The sequence below is a fragment of the Pseudophryne corroboree genome, chromosome 7 (assembly GCF_028390025.1).
Source record: "Pseudophryne corroboree isolate aPseCor3 chromosome 7, aPseCor3.hap2, whole genome shotgun sequence".
Taxonomy (NCBI): domain Eukaryota; kingdom Metazoa; phylum Chordata; class Amphibia; order Anura; family Myobatrachidae; genus Pseudophryne; species Pseudophryne corroboree.
In genome coordinates this window covers 451211004-451228480 of record NC_086450.1, presented here as the reverse complement: position 1 = coordinate 451228480, position 17477 = coordinate 451211004, and the positions used below count along the sequence as shown (strand labels likewise).

Below are 17477 nucleotides of genomic sequence, written 5' to 3'. Positions count from 1 at the left end.
CACATACAGATACATAAATATATATACCCTATATATATTCTCATCATATCATCATTGGTTGAATAGTCTGCTCTGATTATAGGTACTGAATGTAACCAGCACTAACATTTCTGGAATGCACAAACTAAACACACACTGTGCCTGCAGGCTTACTATTAAGCTTAGCTGGCCTCAATAAATATTATATATACATATATATATATATATATATTCACTATACAAGGTGGCACTCACGGGTCTTGAGAGTGGCAGACTAATACATTGACACAGCGTGAGGTGACTCTCCGCTCACTGCAGCAGCGCGGCAGGGCCTCCTGGGGAGCTGACAGATTTGGCACAGATAGGTAAAACCTCCCCCACATCCCCACAGTAAGCGGCGGCAGACAGTAGTGATCTGCTTTGCCTGCTGAGTGGTGGCAGCCAGGGACAGCGCTGCTGCTGAGAGCCGGGGTACAGTGAGGGTGGCCAGTGGCAGCAGCGGAGGCTGACCGCGGCAGTCAGCAGAGGAACGGGCGGCGCGGTACAAATGAGCGCTGGAGAGCGGTGACGGTGCCCAGTGGCGCCAGAAAGAACTGTCTGCGGCTGGGTTCTGGGTAGTGCCTCTAACTTCCGTCACACACGGTGGGCGGCAGCCTGAGCTGACCGCCCCGCTACTTTCAGCAACCAAAACGGCCCCAATGTAGCGGCGGCAGCGGGAGCTGTCCGCCGTGTGTACTCCCAGTGAGCATTGAAGATCAGCGGAGCGGCGGCAGCTAGGGTCTGACCGACGCGTGTAGCGTGAGGGCAGCGTAGTGGAGTGGCGGCCGCGTCCATGTTCTTTGCAATAATAAAGTGAAAGTGTGCGGGAGCTCTTTGCACAACCACCCAGGACGTCCACAGTAGCGTGTCTGGGGAGAGGGTGTCGGGCGCAGCGCCTATAACTCCGATCATAGTGAAATACACACACACGGAGCGGCGGTAGCAGTAGCTGACTGTCTGCTCCTTACTCACCGCACCTGCCGGGATCTGGAGACAATGACGGGGCTTCTCTGTAAGCTCCGTCCTGCTCCTGCAGGCATGGCTGAGTCAGCAATTGCTGATAAGATCTATGGTGAAACTTCTCTCATAAGTGCCGACAAGCCTTATGCTGCTATAGCAACCTACACAGTCCCGGACCCATGCTTCTTAGTAAGCTGGGAAGGGACTGTGGAAGAAAAAATAAAAATAAAAGTCTTGAAGACTTCAGGAAAGTGTCCTCCCTTGTCGAAGACACAAAAAACACTGAGGCAACTTGGGAGTATGGAGGGGAAGTAGGGTTACTCATTTAAATATGTCTATCCCTGTTATCGCACCGTCCATATCCCAAGAGTACTCCAGTGATCCCTAGTGGATGAAAAAGAAATGAAGGTTAGGGTTAGGCTATGAGAGGTAATGGTCAGGCACTAATGGGGAGAGTTTGGGTTAGATACAGGAATGAAGGTTAGGTGCTAGGGGGATGGTTGGTCATACTTATCACCGGAAGCTCTCCAGAATCCACAGAAAGTCATCCCCCCACTCTACATGGCAAGAAATTTCAAGAAAGATTCAGATTTAAAGGCGTATTCCCCCCTGCCTAAAAATATTCTCCTCCCTGGGTCACCACCATATGCTGTATCTATCATGGGCTCACATACAGCAGGACATGTACAGTCCCTGATGCAGGAGGGGAGATCTGACATGGCAGCTGTAAGGCTACAAGTCAGGGACCCCCCCCCCCCCCCCCCCCCCACTACATTATATAAACAGTGTCCCCCAAGGCTCTGTTCTTGGTCCTCTCCTTTTCTCTCTCTATATGTTCTCTTTAGGTGAATGCATTAGTTCTTTAACTTTCAATATCACCTCTATGCTGATGACACTCAAATCTACCTGTCCACCCCTGATCTCTCCCCGGCTCTCCTCACTCGTACCTCCAACTGTCTCTCTGCTATCTCCTCTGTCTGCCCCTCCCCTTTAGAATGTAAGCTCTCACAAGCACAGGGCCCTCTTCCCTCATGTGATTATCTTTTTCTTACTTTAATAATCCTCAACTGCCCCAAATCCTGCAGTTCTCGGCCACCCTGATACTTATTCCAGTGTCATTTATTGGTGTAGTTATGCTTAGTTACCCTGTACTTGTCCGATATTATCTTCAACTGTAAGTCACTGTTTTCCTGTTTTAATTATCTGCTTATATACTCTGTACTTGAGCGCTGCGGAACCCGCCATATTAAACAAGGATAATAAAATAATCATCATCATCATCAGTCCAACAGGCGAGTACCGGGATCCTGCAAAATGCAATCAACAGGGGTGGTCCAGGTTACAGGAAATGAAGGGGTTTAGGTAGGTAGCACTCACCGGTGATTGCTCGCGTCTGGCTGTCCTGATCGCACAGGATGGGATATCCCAGATAACCCAAGTGTTCCAGGCATCGGTGTACGTCTAGATAGGCCACCAACCTGCCAGGGAAAGAGAACAAATGCCTATATCAGATTGCATTTAGTAAGCGTCATGGCTGACGTGACATCTACATGGACCTGCTGCCTAGATAGGATGCGCTGGTGTAGTACATTCCCTCACTCTCTGGAGGCATAGTTATAGTGCAGCTGACCGGTCTGTCTATTGTACTGAGCGCTAGACCAGAGCGATATTCAAGCAAACTTCTTATTCTACTAGATTTCTTTATGCATTTATTGCAGGGATGGGGAACCTTCGGTCCTCCAGCTGTTGTTGAACTACACATACCAGCATGCCTTGCTACAGTTTTGCTATTTGGCCATGCTAAAACTGTTGCAGGTCATGCTGGTATGTGTAGTTCAACAACAGCTGGAGGACCGAAGGTTCCCCATCCCTGATTTATTGGGATTACCTTGGAATGTCCTCTTGTCCCCACTGTCTGGTTCTGTACGTTTGACAAAACCAACTAAAAAAAAACAAATATCTAAAAAACAAATGGTCTCTTGGTCAGTGTGTCTGTATCCAATTTCCACCCCCAACACCCGATTGCTAGCGTTTCAGGACTAACGCGGTGTCAGATCGGCCAGAGAAGCCGTGGTAGTTCCCAAACAGTGACGGTGTGGATTGGGCCTCTGCGCAAGCAGCATCACGCAAGGATGGGGCTAGAAGGGTACTGTCTGACCCTGCTGCTCTCCTGAACGTGGTCTGTCCATCTGTACACAGGAGAATGATGCAAGTCTGCTACTATGTGCCCAAGCAGGAATAAGATATAAAGCGACTTTTGCTGTATATGTTTTGCTGTTGCAGAGAGGGGAACAAGATAAAAAAAAAAAGTCTTTGAACTCACGTCCACTGGCAAAGGAACCCGTGAAGGGGCAGCAGGCTCTTCTCTGACACACACACTGTGCTCTGCAGCTCAGGGCCCCAGGGAGTATATGGGAAGACACTGAAAAAGCTTTGAAGCTCTGAAGGACTTAGGGCACCGTCGCCATCCTGTGGGAAAATGAGGGAATGACAGTTAATATTCCTTATCAGGTACAGTGAATGCTGACTGCCTACCAGTGTGCTGACAACCGCCAGTGCACAATGTGGGGCTAGCAATCACTCAGTCAACATTGGCTGAGTGATCTTGACCGAGTGATGTTGACCGAGTGATGGCTAGCCCCCCCCTCCCCCCCCGAACCCCTCGGTGATGGTGCTATATACCTCTGTATATGGGTGCAGAATATAACATTTCTCCGCCGGCACTTGGACATGTTACACATGGAACTCCCACTATGATTCATGGTTCCTCTATCTACCCCAAACCCAATAATCAGCAGAATGAGTAATCATGTCTTCCTATGCATAATGTAGCTGCAACTTTGTTGATCACTAATATATACAGCTTATCATACTAAAGTGCAGATCAAGTATAGAGCCTGCGTAATCCCTGCCTGCATGTGTATGTATCTATGTCTCAGGGTCTGTACGTGTGCAGGGGGAACCTCACCAGGTCGTGCTTCTCAAAAATCTTCTGCAGGAACTGGTAGCCAAAATGGTTTAGCTCGGTGGAGGAATCATAGGGAACTCGGAGCCTGGGGGAGAAGGGAGAACTGCAGTCACGTAACACAGGGGTGACAGGAGAACAAACAGCCAGGGAGTTATGTGAGAGAACTAATTATACCATAATTAGCAATACAGGCGAATGTGGGGGAGATGGAAGCAAATATCCTATTAACTATTACAGCTCAGAAGACGGCATGCAGCAACAATTCTAAAGCATAATGGTATTAAAGGACTATTACACCCAAAACGTAATATCCTAAATGAGGCCTGGTCAAGAGCTTACTATAGATCTGGCTGGGTAAGAGTCTGGTTCAGTCTGGTTACAGATAGCAGAATCTGGGGCGACATAGTAGAACCTCAGTATATCCGCAGTACCAGTCCTGAAACCAACTGCCCATTCCCACATCGTTCCCAGCACCCTTACTCACGGTGGGTAGAGGTAGTCGTCAGTAAGCTCTAGGGCATCGTCATAACCGAAACGTCTCAGTATGGTCCATGTTGTCTCGTGGCGCCCACGCTGGATGAACAGGGTGTTGAGGAAGAGAAAGCCTGTGTGTAAAAAGTAAAAATCTGGGGTCATAAAAGGGGCAACCCCAATTGTAAGCCGTTTTCTTTTCTTCTATTAACTACAGGTGGCCCCACAGAAAAAGGCAAGACTTTACTTACGGATACATCCATGTCTTTGAAGCTAATACAGCCTTCTAGATCAGAGGTTAGGTCCTGCCCACAAAAGGAAGGGCACGCCTTGCCCCAAATACCTCATTGTCACCAAGGAACCAGCAAATAGCAAAACAAAACCGGAAAAGATGAACGCAATAGGTATAGCCAGAAGGTTCTGCGGGTGATCTCGATCAACAGAGACCTTGAGAGAGCAGGTCTATCTTCCTAAATGACTCATTGGTGGGTAAACTGTCCATTTCAGCCATCTGGGGCAGGGACAGTTCTTACAGTTGGGAACGTCACAACCAGATACAGGGGAAAGGGAAGAATCTTAAGAGGCCACGACTGCTCAAGGATTCCCTAAGACTCACTGCAGTCGGGGGTAAGTCAAGCACACAGTAGAATGTGGTAAAGATGTGCAGAGATGACCAGGTAGCATCTCCGCAAACCTGCTTAGCCCAAGCCTCCATGCCCAGGAAGGCCCTATTGTTCTAGCCGACTGGGTGGCAGCCCAAACATCCTGTGAGCTTAGCGTGGAGGCCCAGAATCAACATTCATGTGGGAAAGTGTGTAAATCTTATTTCGCGCAAGCAGTAGAAAAATGACACTTTGTTGGGTTAAAGGTGTTACTAAATTCCCCGACGTCATTATAGATTGACAGTGTCATAACCGTTTGTCATCTGTTACAAAGTAACATTTTCTTCTTTACCTGAAGACATCTTAAACTATACATTATTATAGAACCGTACACTTGTGAGCACATGATTACAGCACGTAACGCCAGGCTATATAAGATTCTGAATGTGCGTCTTTAATTGCTCATGGACCCAAATGCTACCATAACGCAGGCTGAAAAAAAGAAAAAGTTGACTTCTTGAAACTATTTCTCTCAGACTTTATAGTTCCTATGGCACTAAATTCTCACAAGTCATGTAATATATCTAAAGAACAGAGCTTACAGCCTTCTGTGGCCGATAAGTAAAGGGAGAAGAGGGGTAAAAGGACATGATCCACAAAACCCAGAGAAGAACTTTAGAAGGAAAGAGGGTATGGTGCGGAGCATCACATTATCCTAATGAAGAGGGCACTGTGTGGAGCATCACCTCATCGTCATCGACAGCAGACACATGGAAGAGAAAATGTAGATCTAAACATTTCCAAGGTGATGGTCAGGAGAAGGGCTAGCATCCTAAAAAGAAAGAAGTGGAATGATTCTAAAAGGATGTAATGGCTCAAACCAGAAGCGTTTGAGGACTGAGATTAGATGCCGTGGAAGACGTTGGGACGGGGAGAACATGCCAAAATAAAATAAAAAATCAGGATTTTGGTACTTACCGATTAATCCCTTTCTCCGATTCCACAGGGGACAATGGAGCGCAGTTACAATGGGGAGATAGTAGGCAGTAACTGGGAGCTGGCACTTTAAAACTCAAACACTGTGGCTAGCTCCTCCCCTACTATATCCCCTCCAAGCCATTCTACTTAAAACTGTGCCCGAGGAGAGCTGGAATAAACGAACGTTAAAGTAGAGGAGGTTATCGCCGCCACGTAAACCAGGATAACACAAAACCAACTTGGAACCTAACCTAACAAAAGGTTAACCTGAACCAAACAAGCAGTCACATAGTGATCTGCGAACCGTTTAGCGAAAAACGAGGAAACAGCGCTGGATGGGCGTCCAGTGTCCCCTGTGGAATCGGAGAAAGGGATTTATCGGTAAGTACCAAAATCCTGATTTCTCCTTCATCCACTAGGGGACACTGGAGCGCAGTTACAATGGGGACGTCCCAGAGCTCCCAAGACGGGCGGGAGAGCGCTGAGAGTCCTGTAAAACCGCTCAGCTAAACTGTGATGCAGAGGCCACAAAAGTGTCAAACCTGTAGAATTTGACAAACGTATGTCGGCCCGACCAAGTAGCCGCCCGACATAAAGTAGTCATGAAATACCAAACGGGCAGCCGCCCATGACGGCCCCACAGAACGCGTAGAGTGCGCTGAAATTGAAGACAGAGGATCCCGAGAAGCTGCCAAATAAGCTTGTCTGATGGTCAGCCGAATCCATCGAGACAAAAGTCTGCTTAGAAGCCGGCCAACCACGGCGGGCAGCATCTATAGAACAAATAAGGCGTCGGACTTCTGAATATCTGAAGTCCTATCCGCATAGATCTTGAGCGCCCTGACCACGTCCAATGACATTGAATACGGAGATTCCACCGAGAGGACCGGAACCACAAGTGGCTGATTGATGTGAAAATCGGACACCACCTTAGGCAAAAAAGACATGCGAGTAGGGAGCTCGGCCATATCGGCATGAAACACCAGATAAGGAGGTCGACAAGAGAGAGCCCCAAGTTCCGACACCCGTCTGGCCGAAGCGAGAGCCAGGAGAAGAACCACCTTCCAGGTGAGATATTTCATCTCCACTGACTCCAGAGGCTCAAACAACGAAGATTGCAGAAAAGAGAGGGCCAGATTGAGGTCCCATGGCGCTGTCGGAGGAAGAAAGGGAGGCCGTATTCGTAGAACCCCCTGAAAGAAAGTCTGAAATTCCGGCAGCAAGGCTAACTTCCTCTGGAAGAAAACCGAAAGAGCAGAGACCTGCACCTTTAGTGAACCCAGTCTTAAGCCTGCCGAGAAACCCACCTGCAAAAAACTGAGAAGGCGGGCTAAGCGAAAAACTGAAGGAGAAAACTCTCGACGTTCACACCAGGCCACATAGGCCTTCCAAATACAGTAGTAGTGAGACGATGTGACTGACTTTCTAGCCCGAAGCATAGTGGGTATAACCGTACGAGGAATCCCCTTCTTTTTCAAGATGGCCTTCTCAACAGCCATGCCATCAAACGTAACCTGCGTAAGTCTGGATAAAGAAAAGGACTCTGTTGTAGAAGATCGTCCCGTAGTGGCAGGGGCCAAGGCTCAGCCACTGACAACAGGTGTAGGGTGGAGTGCCAAGCCCTGCGTGGCCAATCTGGAGCCACCAGGAGGACCAGAGTGTTTTCTCTCTTGATGCGTTGCAGAACCCGAGGCAACAGCGGTAAAGGAGGAAAGAGGTAAACGAACTGGAAATTCCAAGGAGTCGTGAGGGCATCCACGCCCGCTGCCGCCGGCTCCCTCGTTCGAGAGTAATAAAGAGGCAGCTGATGGTTCAGGCGGGACGCCATGAGGTCGATCTGTGGTTTTCCCCACCGGCAGACCAACTGCCAAAACACCTGGGGATGGAGTGACCATTCTCCCGGGTGCATGTCCTGTCGGCTGAGATAATCGGCTTCCCAATTGTCCAATCCTGGAATGAATATCGCCGACAAGGACAGAGCATACTCCTCCGCCCAGAGAAGGATGTTGGTGACCTCCCTCATCGCCGCACGGCTGCGAGTGCCGCCCTGTCGGTTGATGTACACTACCGTCGTGGCGTTGTCGGACTGAACTCTGACCGCTCGTCCGCGCAGCAGGTGATGTGCCTGAAGTAGGGCACTGTATACCGCCCGTAATTCGACGATGTTTATGGGGAGAGCGGATTTGTGAATCGACCAGCGCCCCTGAAACCGATGTTCGAGGGTCACTGCCCCCCAGCCTTGCGTCCGTGGTGAGGAGAGTCCAATCCCACACTCCGAACCGCCTTCCTTCCAATAGATGAGCCGACTGGAGCCACCAGAGAAGCGACGACCTTGCCCTTGGAGATAGCGTCACCCGCTGATGAAGGAACAGATGGATCCTGACCACTGATGTAGAAGACACAGCTGAAACGGTCGAGTGTGGAAGCGACCGTACGGAAGAGCTTCGAACGCCGCTACCATCTTTCCCAGAGTGCAAGTATGCATCCTTGATGTCTACGGACGCCAGAAACTAGTTTTGTTCCAACCCCACAATAACAGACTGGAGGGACTCCATCTTGAACTTGAATACCCTCAAATACGGATTGAGATCCTTCAAGTTCAGGATTGGTCTGACCGAGCCGTCCGGCTTCGGTACGAGAAACAGGCCTGAGTAATAGCCCCATTTTCGATGATGAGCGGGAACAGGGATCAGTACTTTTGCAGATAGAAGCTTCTGGACTCTTCTGTTGTCAGAAACTGGTAAACCCTTGGTAAAAAACCGCTGGGGCGGTCGGGTTTGAAAATCGAGCTTGTACCCGCAAATGAGATCCCTGACCCAAGCATCTGGACAGGACTGTACCCAGACCTCCCTGAAGTCCCACAGACGAGCTCCCACCCTGTGGTCTCCCAGGTGGGAGGGAAGCCCGTCATGCGGTCGTAGTGGTGGAGGACTTAACCTCTGACTGGGTTGAGGCTGTGGAACCTCTGCCTCTACCTCTATGGCCACGGGAGGCGGAAGCTCCTCCCCCGGCCTGGCCTTGAAACCTGGAAGGGGCACAAAAGGATCGAAAGGAGGGAACCCTATAGGGCCTGCGAGAGGCTGGAGCAGCAGAAGGAAGATAAGTCGACTTACCTCCGGTGGCCTGGGAAATCCAGGCATCCAGACCCTTACCAAACAGGACCTCTCCCGTAAAGGGCAACGCTTCTGCAGCCCGTTTGGATTCCGTATCCGCTTGCCACTGCTGCAGCCAGAGAGCTCTGCGGGCCGAAATTGCTAAAGCGGAAATCCTAGCACCGAGAATACAGATGTCCTTGGAAGCCTCGCAAAGATAAAGGGCTGATTCACGGATGTGTTCTGCCAACTGTATCAGCTGATGCGCCAGCAAATCATACCGAATTCCAGAGGACAATTGCTCCGCCCAAGCGTCTATCGCCTTGTTGACCCAACAACCTACCTGCGCCGGGCGATGTAATACCCCCGCCGCCGAGTAAATAGTCTTCAAGGTGGATTCCAACTTCCTGTCCGACGCCTCCTTAAGCGAAGTCGCTCCAGGAACCGGCAGAACAGTCTTCTTGGACAGATGAGACACCGAAGGATCCACAATCGGAGAGGTCTCATAACGTGTCCTGCTATCTGCGGGAAAAGGATAGGAAGACAACATTTTTCTTGATACCTGAAACTTTGTGTCTGGATGTTTCCAGGCTGCTGTTATGAGCGCATCCAGCTCCTCCGAAACTGGAAAGGTCACCGGCAAGCATTGGTTGGTGCCAAACCTTGAAGGGCGTAAGGCGTCCTGCTCCATCACCTCCACCTGTAATACTGAGCGAATAGCAGTAATAAGAGCCTCAATATCCTGAGCTACTGGTTCAGAGTCCTCGTACACCTGATCGTCATCAGTATCCTGTAGATCTACCACCGCCTCATCTAACTGAGGCATATCATCGTCAGATTCCTGCAACACAGAGGCTAGCAATCTCTTTTTAGAAGCCTGTGTGGGGGGACTAAAGGACGGGGCTTGGGAAGGGATTACAGCCCTAGAGAGCCCTTCAACTGATTTTGCCAGGGAAACAGCCCATGCTGGTTCTGGCTCCGGTACCGGGTCGCCTCTGTCTTCCCGAGAGGCCCTCAGTTCCCTAGTCAGCAGGGATATAACCTCTGTGAGCTGTGATGTCCATGCAGGGGTGCTCTGGGGTTCTGATGAGGGCTGAGCAGATGGTTCTGACCCACTCTCCTCGCATAAAAGGTGTCCCTGTTTTTGTGCTGCCTTGGAGCCTTTGCTTGTCATGTCAGCACCTGTCACCGTCCCCCTACAAACACAGCAATAGGCAGAAGGGGAGGGAGGGTGGGGGGAAGCAGGAAGGAGTGCAGCCACAGCAGCCCTAAGATCTCCTGCACGCTACTGTGCAGTGTAAGCAGCTATAATAAAGTGTAGGTGCCCCAGTGCCCCCTGTAACTAGCTCACAGTGCCACGATACGCTTCTCCTCCCGCGCTGCAGCCTCAGAAAATGGCCGCCAGCGCAAGCTGAGCCCGGTGGAGGAAAGCGGGTCTAAGCTCCACCCCCTTCCGTAAAAGGCACCAAATTCAAACATGCTGTGCGCCTCCTGCGGGATCCCAGCAGGGGGGAGCGAGCCGCGGCCGCCTGGACCAGCGTTCAGAGCGCGTTTATAGAGCCGGGAGTGTGAGCCGCGCCGAGCAGGGATCCCAGCGGGGGGGGGGGGGGGGGGGGGACGGTGCAGCATATAAGAACAAACATAACCTTGTCACATGTTAAATAACAATAAAATTAAAAATAATAGCCTCTTTACTCACTGCTGTGCTGCTCTCGGTGGGGTAGCCCCGACGCACCGCACGCAGCAGTGTCCGGCCGCACATACTTACCGCTGCCGTAATCTTCTGCCGACGGAGTGGCAGCGGTGTCCAGCCAGCTCCGGAGAGCTCAGTGTCTCCTTCAGCCCGGGGCCCATCCCGAGCCGTACGCAGCTGCGATGGGACCCCTCCGGCAGCCTCCCGCGGTGCAGACAGGAGAAGGAGAAGGAGAAGGAGAAGAAGGAGAAGGAGAAGGAGAAGGAGAAGGAGAAGGAGAAGGAGAAGGAGAAGAAGAAGAAGAAGAAGAAGACGAAGAAGAAGACGAAGACGAAGAAGAAGAAGAAAAAAAAAATTCTAAAGAGAAAACCCAAGAGTGACCAGCTCCCTTGGGCACTAAAATAAGACTGGCTTGGAGGGGGATATAGTAGGGAAGGAGCTAGCCACAGTGTTTGAGTTTTAAAGTGCCAGCTCCCAGTTATGCTGCATTCAGACTGCAAATGCCGGATCCTACCCGGTAAGACAAACGTGTACTTACCGGGTGGGATCCGGCATTTGCACTCCGCTGCTGGCTTTCCGACCCGGCAATATACCGGGTCGGTTGCCATAACAACGGAGCGCGCAGCAGCAGCAGGGGCGGGGGTGGAGGCGGCGTCGGGAGATGAGCTCATCTCCAGCGCCGCCTCTCCCTATCTTGTGAATGGGAACCGTGTCGCATCGACACGGCTCCCATTCACACCGCACCTGACCCAGTAATCAACCCGGGTAAAACCCTTCTTTTTTACCGGGTTGATTTACCGGGTCAGGCGACCCGCTAAATCGGCCAGTGTGCTTTCACATCGCACACTGACCCGGTTCGACACGGCAATATGCCGTGTCGGTACCGGGTTATTTGTGCGATGTGAAAGGGGTGTTACTGCCTACTATCTCCCCATTGTAACTGCAGTCCAGTGTCCCCTAGTGGATGTAGGAGGAAAAAAAAAAAAAAAAAAAATGTCCAACCATTACCAACCACTGAGGTCCAGACTTCAGGTCATGTGACACCAAAACAGCACACCTGCCCTCATGCTGAGCCTATAGCAAGACCATCTTCTCAAAAGCCAGAGCGCGTTTAACAGTCAGAAGCTATGGCACAGCTCTTAAGGTATTGGTGATTAAAGACAGCAGATAAGGAAAGCATGGTGACAGCCATGAATGTTCTGCTGCCAAGACTGTCAGGTCTGTAAACCAGCAGCAACACTGAGCTATCGGAAAACCTTACACAATGCTCTGCGATGTGGAGAGATTGGTGGGATTATGTACCGGAGGCAAATGTCCTCTATTGATGGGATGTCTAACGATTCTGGAAACAAGCAACAGATCAAAATATTTAGTAATTTAGGAAAAGTCCATAATTACATTTCTGGAGAAACAAAATGTCACCAATAATTGAGAAAAGACCATTAGCTTGAGGGACTACTCTACTGAATCAAGATTTTACTGGATGAGGAAACAGGCTTCCCAATTCTCCACACGTGGGATACAAATTACACAAAAGGTATGGGTAACAAGTGATCATTTCCCTCTCTGCCATGCCAAGGCTGCTCTTTGTGACCTACTGTGGTAGCACTGATAGATCAAATCCAACCAGCTTTGCCCGCCCAGAGATAAAGCACCAAGCACATCTCTCATAGCTCCTGACAGGTGACGTCTGGTCGAGTTTGACCATAATCTCTAAGGCCCAAGATTCCAAAAGATTCATTACCAACCAGTGAGGCTGGCAAACCTGTTTACCACAGAAAATGGACATTGCCTTCCTGGCAAAAGCTAACAGGTGTTCAACCACCAGAGTAAAGATCCTGGTGGCAAGTGAACAGAGTATCTGGAGACGAGACCATTTCTAGATAATGAAACTGGATGAACAGAACCAATGCTATGGTGGACACCAAGGCTTCAAAAGAACCTCCCTGGAAACGTTGGGGATAACTGAGGGGGGTGTAAGAGCCAGTGATCTCTGGTTGATGAAGATGAGCTGCATGAGCCGCCATCCCTTCAGGGAACACCCACAGGATGGACACTAGTCCAAAAGGAAGCGTTGGTATCCTTCATGTCTGTAGAGGTCATAAAACGCCCTAACAGCATGGTATGGAAGAAACAGAAGACTTGGATCCACAGCTATACTAGCACTGGCAGACACGAAGGTTGAGCGCTGGTCAGAGTGGAACAGGATGCAGCAGGTCAGAAGACACTTCCCATGTGTAATCTGAAACCTGCAGCTCCAGCCAGCAGTGTAAGAAAATTATGAAAGTTATGAGGCCAGGACATTCATGGAAGGGTTATGTTACTGATCCCAGTCCACTCCAGAAAAACTGGTCTAAAGCTGCGTTTAGCTTAAAAACTTTTTTTTTTTTTTTTTTTTTTTTAAGGAAAGACTCCATCATCAGAACAGGGATGTAGGAAGGGCCTCCTCTGTAAGGGCCAACTATAGTCTATCCCTTTAATAAACCATAGTACGGCATACCGTTGCACAATGACGGTGAGGGCAGTTTATCTGCCTATTAAGTCAGTGACGTAAATTCTAAGAAATGTGCTTAACAAATAAAATGACACTACACAATATTTTCATAACCGTTGTTGTAACAGTATACATTTACAGGGTTTGTTTCTGATACAACGTAACCATTCCTGCCACTACCCTCCTTCTCACCGCTGAGTGTCAGTCCATTCTCCCGCACTCCATCTGCTGTATTCTTCCTTACAACCATCTTCACATCTTCCAAGGCCTGAGGCGCCAATGGGTTCCCAAAGCAGGACTGCTACCTCCCCAGGTGGTGAGGAATCAAACAGAAATGCAATAAGGCAAGTGAGATAGAGCAGATAATAAGATGTAAATGCAAGGAAGAATGATGCGGGCCACTAATAGATGGCATTGCTTATAAAGTAATGCATTTAGTGAACGTTAGAGAAATACACACACAAGCCAATAAATGAAAGTTATCTGTAAGTGGATAAGAGAAAGGAGTGATCACTTGGGGAATACCAGACACAGATGAGCGGTAACGGGAATGCACAGGACACATGGACAGGGAAGCAGAGGGGCAATGACAGGCGTTCCAGAAGCTACCTGGAAATAGTTTAGCTCGTCATCGCTCAGAATCTGGTTGTTGTCCTGGTCCGAGATGGTGAAAATCCTGGTCAGAGCTTTTCTGCAATGGGGCCTCAGCTGGAAAGAAAATAAATGAATAGGAATTTATGGCTGGAATAAACCATACATGGGCCTTGTCTCACCCACAGTAAGCCACCTTCTAATGTACTAGGACCGTCTTCTTCTAGGGCAACAGTGTACTTCTAGGACATCATGTGTACTAGGACCGTCTTCAACAGTAATTTGTGAAGACAAATGAGTGTTGAGAACGAAGAGTTTATCACAAAACACCATGTACCTGAAACATCCCCTTTACTGCACCTCTAATCTGAAGCTTCGTCTGCTTTACCTGCTTCTCCTCTGGGTCATACAATGGTGCGGTGGGGTGTAGGACAGCTTTCTGGGCGTAGTAGAAGACTTCAGATATGTTCTTCAGGTTCTTAGCGGAACACTGGAGATGTAGAAATGCATGTAATTATCACTCGTACCTCGGTAGGCCATATTTACACCCCACCCTGAAATCAGACCTGGAACAGTGTAAACAGCTTCAGGCAGAAGATCTTATGCAACAGATTAAGGTCTCCTCCACCTATCTCACCTGTCCTAGCGTCTAACAAATTCCTGACACTTATCCAAATAGCCCGGATTTGTGAATTTTAGGCTGCAGTCCAATTAAGAGGAAAATTTACTTTTCTAACTCGTTAGTGTGTGGTTTTTATAAAAACACATATAACAGATTACACTGTGACGAACTTGTACTTGTCCTGTATACATGAAAGGTCAGTAAAGGGGCGGTACACACAGAGAGATCCGTGCTTAAATTCTAAGCAATCTGTCTAGACTGCTTAGAAATTAAAAACGTATTTCTCGGTGTGTATGCCCATAGCAATAGCAATGCGCGGCCCACGCCCATCGCTATTGCGGACTCTAGATTTCGTTTGATGGCTCATTTCACTGCTGGGTGAAATGAGCAGCCCCCCCGTCCCCTTCCCTGAGTGGAAGTGCTGAGTGCTGAGCTGAGCGGTCTGTGCTAGATCGCTCAGAACACATATCTCCCCGTGTGTACGGGGCTTAAGATGAAAGGTACAGTTATATCCAAGTTACTCCTCACATACCATACTTGTTGCACAGACTGCAATGCATTGTAACCCTTGGGTCTCAGGAAAAACTTTAGTGACATATTCTTAATACATTCTCAATGTGACTTTCATGGCGTGTTCTGAAAAGCCCACAGATAGTGGTTAGGGATAACCGGCCCTTTGTACCTTCATAACCAGACACACGTCAGCATCTCTGCTATGTGTGGGGTAATGAGAAAAGCTTTATCTGTTAGGATACCACAGAAAATTATATGTTATATGTAACAGAGAGGGGTTTCTCTTTACATAGTCTTATATTTTATGGATATTTAGGCAACCAAAACGCAAATATGTTGTTATGGTAGACTTACCGTCGATAACTATTTCTCCTAAGTCCACAGTATCCACAGGATAAACATTGGGATATGAGGTAGCGACGGAGGATTGGCACCAACGATCAAAGCTTTCGTCCTCCCAGAATGCAACGGGCCAGTCCCTTATATCCCTGCCTCCGGGCTCAGGCCATTCAGTTTTTTTTCCAAAGCTCAAGGCAGGAGCATCATAGAAAGCCCTAATCAGGCGAGAACACGACACATGCACACCCTTCCGTACAAGAAGGAAGAGGTTAGTAGGTGAAAGGATCCTCAAATCAGGTGCGTCAGGGTGGTATCCCTGTGGACCCGTATGTGGGAACTTTGTTGTTCTGACGGGACGCCATGAGATCTATCCCTGGTAACCCCCACTTGTCTACCAGAGTCTGGATGACCTCGGGTTGTAAAGCTCATTCGTTTGCATGAATGGCGTGATGACTGAGAAAATCCGTTTCCCAGTTTAGGACTCCCGAAATGAACACCGCGGACAAGGCTGGATAATGAAGTTCTACCCACCTTAACGTGCGGCTTACCTCCTTCATTGCTTTTGGCTGCGAGCTCCTCCTTGATGATTGAGGTACGCTACTGCCGTTGTATTGTCAGAGCAAATTTGAATTGGTTTCCCCTGAAGAATGTCCTGAATGAGTGCCATATATATGGCCCGAAGTTCCAATATATTTATTGGCAGGCAACTTTCTTCCTTGGTCCACTGGCCTTGGAAGCAACTTCTTCCTGACACTGCTCCACAGCCCTAAAGACTGGCATCCGTTGTCAGAACCTCCCAATCTGATATCTAAAAGGGTCTCCCTTTGTCCAGCTGGGATGTCTGTAGCCTCCAGGCTAATGACCTCCTTACTTCCAGAGGAAGGACCATAGTCTGAGTATTATTGTCTGATGTAATTGAGCATACTCCACTATGTCGAATGTCGACACCATCAATCCCATCACACATATTGCTGCGTGAATGGATACCCTTTGACTGTGAAGCAGCTCCTGGACCCTTGACAGAATTTTGTTCAGAGGTAAAATTACTCTCTGAAGACTCGAATCCAACACAGCCCTCAAGCGAGCCGTCCGTTTTGACAGAACCAGGGACGACTTTGCCCAATTTATGAGCCAACTGTGTCTCTGCAAACAAGCTATGGTCTGTTGCAGATGACACTGAAGCAATTCCTGAGATTGTGCCAGGATTAATAAATCGTAGAGGTACGGAAAAAATTCTTATTCCTTGCTGACGGAGATAAGCCGCCATAACCACCATCATTTTGGTGAACACTATGGGAGCTGTGGCCAGTCCAAATGGTAGGGCCTGAAACGGAAAATGTTGCTGGAGGATAGCAAACTTGAGATAGCACTGATGGGGCAGTAGGCAACCATCCTGGATATCCATTGATACCATAAAATCCTTCGGCTTCATGGTCAAAATAATGGAACGTAAAGTCCCCATATGAAACCCAACAACCAAACGATCACTCCTGACTGAAGCAACTTCTGAACTTCCTCTTGCAAAGCCCTGGCCTTCGTTTCCACTGAAGACGGGCAGGAACAAAAGAAACCTTTGAGGATGGCGTTTCTTGAAGGCATACGCATAACCGTGAGATATTGCTTCTTGCACCCAGGTATCTGTGGTGGACTGCTGCCAGATCTGTGTAAAATGAAGAAGTCGGCCTCACACTCTGGGATCCCCCAGGTGGAGGCAAGCACCATCAGGCTAATGGCTTATCGTTTGGCTTGGAAGCCGGCCCTCTAGTAGCCCAATGCTTTTTAGTCTTACCAGACTTGTCAGATTGAGACTATTTGCCAAATCCCTTTCCTTTTGCTTTTCCTTGAGTCCGAAAGGGCCGAAAAGCTGGAAATCTAGGCTTGGATTTGTGTATGAAAGGAAACTTCACTTTCTCGGAGTCTGCTTCTGACTCCAAAATACTGTTTAATTCTTTACCAAAAAAAATATCTCCAGTAAAAGGCAAAGACTCAAAAACCTTCTTGGATTCTAAGTCAGCTTTCCATGTACGTAGCCACACAGCTCTGCGAGCTGCTGAGGCTGCTGCTTGAGAGGCAATTGTACCCATATCCAAGGCTGCTTCTCCATAAAAATAGCCGCCTGTTTAATATGTGCAATAT

The 17477-nt window shown here is 48.9% G+C and overlaps 1 protein-coding gene across 4 annotated transcripts in view; it reads right to left on the bottom strand.

Annotated features, from left to right (window-relative positions):
- The window catches only part of RHOT2 (ras homolog family member T2), a 123669-nt gene that overhangs the window by 84650 nt on the left and 21542 nt on the right, over window positions 1–17477 (bottom strand). For all 4 annotated transcript variants that reach the window (XM_063935061.1, XM_063935060.1, XM_063935063.1 and 1 more), the window contains exons 8-14: window positions 14256–14357; window positions 13886–13984; window positions 13469–13577; window positions 4431–4551; window positions 3947–4031; window positions 3302–3447; window positions 2356–2456 (exon numbers count right to left, since the gene is read on the bottom strand). In XM_063935061.1, coding sequence (XP_063791131.1) covers window positions 2356–2456; window positions 3302–3447; window positions 3947–4031; window positions 4431–4551; window positions 13469–13577; window positions 13886–13984; window positions 14256–14357 — 763 coding nt within the window. The remainder of the gene's footprint in view (window positions 1–2355; window positions 2457–3301; window positions 3448–3946; window positions 4032–4430; window positions 4552–13468; window positions 13578–13885; window positions 13985–14255; window positions 14358–17477) is intronic.